Here is an 8,202-nt window from a genome sequence, read left to right on the forward strand (position 1 = left end):
ATATACATATATGCACACACACAAGATAAGGTAGTTTTACAGCTAGCTTCTCTTCATTCCTTAAAAAGAGTGCTTTGTGCTAATATTGTTTAGACAAGAATATCACTCCTATATTTTGGACTCTGATTAATTAATGTGAAGACAACAATACCCAATATGTCAACTGTATAACTCCTATTAGCCTGTTTCAAAACTTGATTTCATTGTTGTTGGATTTTTTTCTCCTTAAAATTAAAAAAAAAAAAGACTGTAATAAGAATCTGCAATTTTAGGCCTAAAAAAACCCCTGAAAACTTGAAACAAATTGGTTCTGGGTCTTACATATGCTGATATCAATTTATCTTCCTTTCTTGGAGGTGAGAAAGTCATGTTTCTTGCTGCCTTGTATCGAAAGGTTTGTTTTTCATTTTAAATTTGATCGCATGCGAATCATAAAGTTACTTCTGTACCTTAATGTTTTCTCAGATTTAATTGTGTGACCTTCACAATAAGTCTGGGTTGTTTGTTTGCTTTGTAAAGACAAAAATGCATGCTGTGTTCAGAACTGAAAGGAAAATTCTGTGAGTTGTGTCTGGCAAAGAAATACCGCCCTCTCTTGGTTTAAGGTGTTAACAAAAATTGCAGTGTTTTTTGACTATTTTTAGAATGCTACATTCTAATTCTGAATTGGATCATTTTACACTAAACTGGCAAAAAAACAAAACACAACATTTTTTTGCCCATAAGTGAGTGTATACAGCTAATTTCTTTAGTGGCTTTTAGGAACAAGTCAGTTAAAATGGAAAATTACCGGAGGAAGCTGGAATGTTTTTAAATTCCTGTGTTTTAAGAGGAAATTAGACTTCATTCCATTCTTCACGACATGGAAAATATTGTAGTCCTTTCAGTGAGCAGGGGAAGAGATGAGTATTATTGATTTTTCTTTCTTTCCTTTTCTCATGAGTCTTTGTGTTTGTACTCTTGTTTCCATTGCAATCTTAGTCTGCAGTAAGGAACTTGAATGCTGAGATTGAACCATTGTTTCTATACTTATTTTTCCCGGGATTTGCTAGGTGCTGTGATGCTATTCATTATGTACCATTTTCGTTGCAGAGATTTTTAGCAGCATTAGTTCATCTTGACTGATGTCCTTGACTTCGGAGTATAAGTAGAAAAATAGAGATAGGTGACAAGGATTGATTAGCAATCCTCCTAAGTGAAACAGTAAACCTAGCTAGATAAATCACTGGCTGAAAAGCCTACAAAATGCATAGTGAAAGCATTAAAGGGGTGTGTGTGTGTGTGTGTGTGTGTGTGTGCGCACGTGTGCGCTCATGTGTGTTCATGTTCCATAGATTTTCTAGAAGAACCACAAGGACATAAAGGTTCTATCTAGTTTATTTTACTATCCTTCAGTTTTTATAAAAAATGCTGGGAAGCTTTACTGAGCTATGGGATGAATATATCATTGTTTTTCTAAAGGAGTTTTTTTTTTTTTTCTTCTAACTAAAGGCAATAGGCCACTGCTGTCATTAAAATCAGGGTATATATAATAATCATATTCTCATAGTCTTTATCATTAAGCTTCAGCTGTATGGTTGGAAGGATTCATAAGAAAGCACCGCATTTCTTCTCTTATACTTTTAAACCATCAAAGCCAGGTGAGGGGGCTGGTGAGATGGCTCAGTGGTCTAAAGCACCTACTTGGAACAAGCTTGGCAAAGCACAGGGACCGCGATTCGATCCCCCAGCACCACATGCCAGCCAGCCCCGCCCCCTGGTGGGCTGAGCTGGCCACACACACACACACACACACACACACACAAATAAAAAAAAATTAAAAAAAAAAAAGCCAGGTGAGAAGTACTTCAGCGTTTTATAGTGTTCATAGTACACAAAGCAATGATCTCTGCATGTGCTGTGATGCCTGTCCATGTGCAGTGGGCTAGTGCCCTGATAAACCCTGAATGAGTTTAAAATCATGAGTTGAAAATTCATTCAATATACACACACCATATATATTACTGAGGAATGACATGTCATCACCTCCTGAGCATCACAGGGAATGGCTTCCTTAGCCTGTGAGCCCTGGCTGCCTGGGGGCTTCCAGCTCACTGCCATGCGCCGGCATCAGGAGGGAGCTCCATGTCACATAGCAGTAGCCCTCGAAGAAAGTCACCGTGTAAATTGCTCCTTCTACTGATGTACATTCCTTTTGCATCATTGTGAAGTAGAAAATTAGTCGTTGGGAACGGTCTGCATACTTACACATTGAATTCTGACTCAGAGATAGTGTTACCATCTACACACACACACACACACACACACACACACACACACACACACCATATATATTACTGAGGAATGACATGTCATCCCTGAAGAAATGGAACTGGAATTTGTTCCATGTTTAGCTATTCACTTTCCCTTTTTTGTCCCCTCCTTTCTAAAGTCTTCATTGCCTGACTTTGGGCACCACCCCATTCACACCCACTGTCTAATGAGATTCCTCAGCTTTTAGCATAAGGCTCCCCTTCTTGCTCTCTGCTTTCCTTTTTCCTCTTCAGAGCCTGATGGGCAGCGCTTCTCCATAACCGTACCACTCATGGCTGCTTCATTCTTTCACTTCCCTCTGACCTGACGGTGCCCTCCCACCCCAAAGCTGTTTCCCGGTTCTTAAATTATGCTGCTGTATTAATGGCCCATGAGTTCTGAGTAAGATTGTATTAATATAAAGTCTCCTCGTGGCTTCTAAATATAACATTTACTCCTGTCCACCACATCCTTCTTTCTACTGCATTTGCAAAAGTACAGTTGTACGGTCATAGGGCTCACAATGAGTGATTCCTTGCCATGTGTTTACATATATGCCTCAGATTTCCCAAAGTCTCTGAATTTTGACCGTGGTCAACAAAAATATTTGTATTATATGTGTTGTCCATGCGCTTTATTTAAGTTAGCCACAGAGGTTTATTAGGATATATCCTGGCTCTCCGGACACACCTGTGATCCTAGCTTTTAGGAGGCTGTAAACAGGCGGATCACTACAAGTCCGATCTAGTAGTGAGACCCTGAACATCCTGTAGACCCTTCCCTCCTCTCAAGAAAAGAACAATTTACACGCGATTGTAGTTTTTGATTGAGATTGTCCCCCTCTGCTTTACCTTCCATAGGACTGTTCATGTTCAGAACCTGGTGTGGTGAAGGATAGTGGCGAGCATCCTTCTTGCCCTTGCTGCTTCTTCACTGTGCTGTTTCTTAAAAATTACTGTTATTGCCACACAGGGCTTGCTTCTCCCTAGTGGTCCAACCTCCATTCTGGAGCCTTGGAACCCGCTGCAGCCACTCTGGTTCTGTTTCAGCGGGATCTTCACTACTCTTTGCTCCGTCCCCTGCAAGTGCTGCGCATGCTTTCTGAAGTCCAGTCTGTGACGTGCCGAGCGAGTGTGGGCAGTTTGTTTTGCATTGGCAAATCTGTATTCCGGAACACTTCTGTCCAGGACAAACTTCAAGTTCTCCAGCTCTGAACAGAAGCTCCCAAGAGCATTTAAGTGTTTTCTTTCCCACTTAAGACTACTGTTCTTGCCTCTGCTGTAATATGAAAGTGGTCTGATTTGTCTCTTTCTCCTTATATCTCCCCACCTGACTAAAGTACTAAAAGACTGAGTGTACAGTTCAGAGTTCGGCTTAATGAGGTTGTGTAGTGCTAATCTTGCCTCCCTCCAAAAAAATCACTCGAGGTAGAGCTGCTAGTGTCAATCTAAGAAACCTCCTAGCAAGGGCTGGGGACCTAGCTCGGCAGCCTAAGCACAGGGACCATTGTTCAATCTCTGGCACCACAAGCCCACCGACCTCACTCCTGGGCACGCTGACCTGGCCGTGAGTCCAGGTGGGCATGGTGGCACACGCCTGTAATCCCAGCACTGGGGAGGCCGAAAGCGGGAGGATCACTATGAGTCTGAGCTGCATAGTGAGACCCTGTAGCAAATACAAAAAAGAAAGAAAGAGAAAAAGAAAGAGAGAAACCTCTTGGTTTGAATAAGCCATGGACTTAAAACTTAGCTTTTGAAGCACAGCTCTGCTTAGTCCCATTTCACAACTTAGAGCTGTCCAGTTTGGAGCTGTATAAATGTAGAGTTGCATTTAATTCATTTACAAAACAGTACATGGGCAAGGATCATCAGGTGACTAGAAATAAACACCATGGCCAAGGAAGAGAAGGGGTTGGGTTTATTGCATTGAGAAGCTGAGTCCAAGGAGAAAATGAGAATGGGCCAGACATACCATCAGGGGACTATACCATGCCGGTTGGGGTGGTCGCGGACATTCCAAGGGCCCTGAATAGAGACACCAGGGCGAGTGAGGAGGGCTCAGGGTGTGTACACAGCATGTGGAGGCTGGGGATGACTGAATGAGAGATGCACATGTGGAGCAAGGGCAAGGCCCAGAAGGCGATTCTGCAGTGGAAGGAGCCCAACGGTTGCGAGTTAGCTGCCTCTCAGACAGCGGGAAGAGGAGAGGAGGGGAGGCAGCAGGAAGAGGAGAGGAGGGGAGGCAGCCAACTTCCACAGCAGGCCTGGGCAAGGCAAGCCACTGGGACCAAGACAGCTCTGGGCAGCTGGTAGTGGTGGAGTCATTCTTTGTACTGTACGTGGGCAGCTTTGATTGATAAAGGCATTGTACTTGGCCACAGGGATCTTGGGTCTGGTAAAAGACAGGGCAGCAGGTTTGGCTTAGTTTAGATTATACTGGACATAATGCAGAACAAACAGGACTCAAAGGGTAGGTCAGGAATGTACTTTATCGTCTCCATCTCTCCCTTCATTGGCTGTTCAAACCACATTGTATAGCTGAGTTTTCTGTTCTTGGATGACACTTAAAACAGACTTGGGGCTGGTGAGATGGCTCAGTGGTCTAAAGCACCTACTTAGAACAAGCTTAGCAAAGCACAGGGACCACGTTTCAATCCCCCAGCACCACATGCCAGCCAGCCCCGCCCCCTGGTGGGCTGAGCTGGCCACACACACACACACACACACACACACACACACACAAATAAATAAATAAAAATTTACAAAAAAAAAACAAAAAACAAAAAACAGACTTGGTTGCTTCTCTGGCCTCTCTCAGAAACAAAATGCTATCAGTACTTATAAACAGAGTCAGTTTGGCACTTAAGAGGTCTGGTCTACCCAGTGTAATAAATATTTTACTCATTCAAAGGTAAGGCTTCCATCTCATACAGCTTCTGCTTGCAGCAGTCCTGAAGTCTGGGTGGAGAAGAGAGCCTTTACAGGCCTTGTTTCCTGGTTCCCCTCAACATTTCTGCATCTCCCACTCACCAGGATCCCTTGGGTTCTTGCTCCTCAGAAGAGACAGAGGGGCAGGAAGGTCTAGAGAGCTGAGCTTGGTTTGCCATTGGTAAGACCACGGGAGACATGCATCTGACTCATTGTTTTGTGGGCACTTTTCAGGTCCCCAGGGAGCCCCTCCCCCTCACTTCTATACAGCTCTCACCTGGTTGCTCTGACAGGACAGGGAGGGAAGACCCTTGTCTTTCATCCCAGGCAGGCAGCCTTTACTCAGATGTAGATCACTCTGACTCTACAGAATGGGTTAAGTGGGAATACTCTTGTCTAGTTCACAGTAGACCTGAAGCATGCACACAGCAATGGGGGGTCACTGCTGAGCAGATCGTGCTAGAACGAGTAAGATGGAGACAAGGAGCTTCACAGAGAGAGACGCTTGCGTTGAAGAGGCAGAAGGAAAAGTCCCTGACATGGAGGACAGTATATCAAAGTGTTTGATCTAGAAAAGGGGAGACTCTTTGGGAATCAGCCCAGAACTATGCCTATTAATATACTTATGCCTAACTTAGAACATGGCATCTTCAATACATTTACTTCATTGTAGAAGGGCCCTACACTGCTTTCTTCCTGTTTTGAAAATTGATGTTAATTTGAATTTAGAATATCTTAATTCTTTGAAGACAAACTTTAATGCTTCTTTTTACAGTTGTGTATGAACACAGATCAAGGTTAGAGAAATCCTTACAGAAGGAAAGACTTGAACATAAGAAAGCGAAGGAAGGTAAGTAATTAATGGAGTATATGGTCTACGCTTTTACCGCGCTCTTCTTTGAAATAGCATGTACTTGACTTATGTCTTTTGTATTAAGCTATTTTTCTCATGCCAATTTAAAGCCGGTTTTCTAAGTGAACATAAAAAGAGATGTCAAGTAATGTATTAGACATCGTGCAATAATTCCCGCACAAAATTTCATTTAGAACATTTCACTGTTTGTGCCACCTTGAGGCGATCCATATATAGGTCAGACATATGATTTCTTTTTAAAAAATTATTACTATTATTATTATTTATTGATACAGGGTCTCACAACACAGCTTGGAGTTATAGGGATCCTCCTGTCTCAGCCCCCCCAGTGCTGGGCTTATAGGCGTGTTTCACCTCACCTAGTTCGGGGGCCAGCATGGAATGTGGTACCTGGAATCAAACTTGGGTCCTTGCACTTGTCAGTGATGCACGTAGACCACCACCCTATCTCCCCAGCCCCAGACGTATTATTTGAAAAACAACTTTTCATCTGAATCTACATAGGTATAGCACTAACACCTGGAAAAGCAACATCCATTATTGAGAACATGGCCCTTGTGGCACACACACAGACACACGTTTATAATGAATTGATCATACTATCTGGTATGTTTTAAATTAAATATCTGTTTTAATCTCTTAAGAGCTTTTCGTGATATATTCAGTTAGTTCAGTTTGAATTATTAATAGGGATAAGGCAGTGCTATTGAGACATATCAAGACTTTTCTTTAATGTAGAATTTCTCCAACACATGATTTGAAGTCATCCGCATTCTTGCTTCTGTTTATTCATGTTTTGCTATAAATCTTGAAATTTAAGTGAGTTGTTGCGTCCGAATTGCTTGCTTGAGTAGGAGAAGGGCGAGCTGCGAGGTCAGCATTGGTGAGGATGCTTGTGTGTGGCGTAAAAGTTCACAGGATTAAAGTGCTTCGAGAGCACTGGAATTTTCCCCATGTTTGCATGCAGAGTGATTTTACAGAGCCATCTAGTGGATAGTAAAGTTTTCAGAGCATGCAGATGGCTTGGATGGCTGGGTTTCTGTTTTCCGGCCCTGAGATTTGATGTGCCTGCCTATCAAGGAGCCATAAATCACCCTTGTCTTAAGATATGCTCCAGTTTCTCCTCCTCAGCTTCAGGGAATCAATCATAGAAACATTCTGAATGCACTTGTAATCAGTTGATTATGACATGGAGTGTGTTGACGCAGAATTTGCACTTATAAGGGAAGAAGGAGGTTGATATAAGATTTTCTTCAAGTCTTTATAAAGCATTGAGAGGAAAAATAAAGCACACACATAACCAAGTAGATTAATTTAAGCTGAAAGTATGCTTTGCAAGTCTGAGTAAAATAGCTCTTTATTCAGCTAGATGACCTCCACTGTCTCCATTTTGCTTTTTCTAGATTTCCTTGTGTACAAGCTAGAAGCACAAGAAACACTAAATAAAGGAAGGGTAAGATTTTTTCTCTTCTTAGTTTCTTTCTGTTAAACCTGAAGGAGAAGGAAAGTAATTGCAAAATCTTTTACTCTGTTGATCGGTAGGATTCTAGGAATGGCATACATTTTTTTTTCCTACAAGGAAATCTTAAAATTGTTCTAAAACCTACCTTTACTTAGCACATTACTGATGATAATAGTAAATTGGGAATAGTTTAGGGATTAACAGGAAAAAGAAGATTGTTTTGTTCACCCACTGACTCATCTGTGGTCTCTCTTTTCCATGGGGTGCATCATTTTTGTTTGCCTTTACAAGTGTGTCATCGTACCACAGGGTCTGGCTGAGAGTTGGCATTTAAAAGCGTTTGTAGAATGAATAAAAGAATGATAATTGGCATTTGAAAATTTTTTCAAATCCAAATTAACTGGAGGAAAGCTAGTCGTTCTTATAGTCTAAGAAAAATGTGCAGCATTAATTGAATAAAGCATGAGCATTCCAGGGCAGTAAAACTGAGAAATGTCAGTTGTTTGAGTTGCCTGGGAAGCAGTAAACTTGATTTCAAAAGCTCCAACCCAAACTGTTTATCCTGTCATACATTTTATAATGTGATTTCCTTGTAAAGCAGTAAAACACAAAGTATGTAAAATACAAAAAAATAATAAAACAAAAAT

The 8,202-nt window shown here is 41.7% G+C and overlaps 1 protein-coding gene across 6 annotated transcripts in view; it reads left to right on the forward strand.

Moving 5' to 3' along the window:
- Positions 1-8,202, forward strand: part of Golim4 (golgi integral membrane protein 4) — an 83,060-nt gene that overhangs the window by 39,882 nt on the left and 34,976 nt on the right. For all 6 annotated transcript variants that reach the window (XM_023717842.1, XM_023717843.1, XM_023717846.1 and 3 more), the window contains exons 2-3: positions 5,995-6,069; positions 7,497-7,546. In XM_023717842.1, coding sequence (XP_023573610.1) covers positions 5,995-6,069; positions 7,497-7,546 — 125 coding nt within the window. The remainder of the gene's footprint in view (positions 1-5,994; positions 6,070-7,496; positions 7,547-8,202) is intronic.

This window comes from Octodon degus, unplaced genomic scaffold (genome assembly GCF_000260255.1).
Source record: "Octodon degus isolate 3935 unplaced genomic scaffold, OctDeg1.0 scaffold00055, whole genome shotgun sequence".
Taxonomy (NCBI): Eukaryota; Metazoa; Chordata; class Mammalia; order Rodentia; family Octodontidae; genus Octodon; species Octodon degus.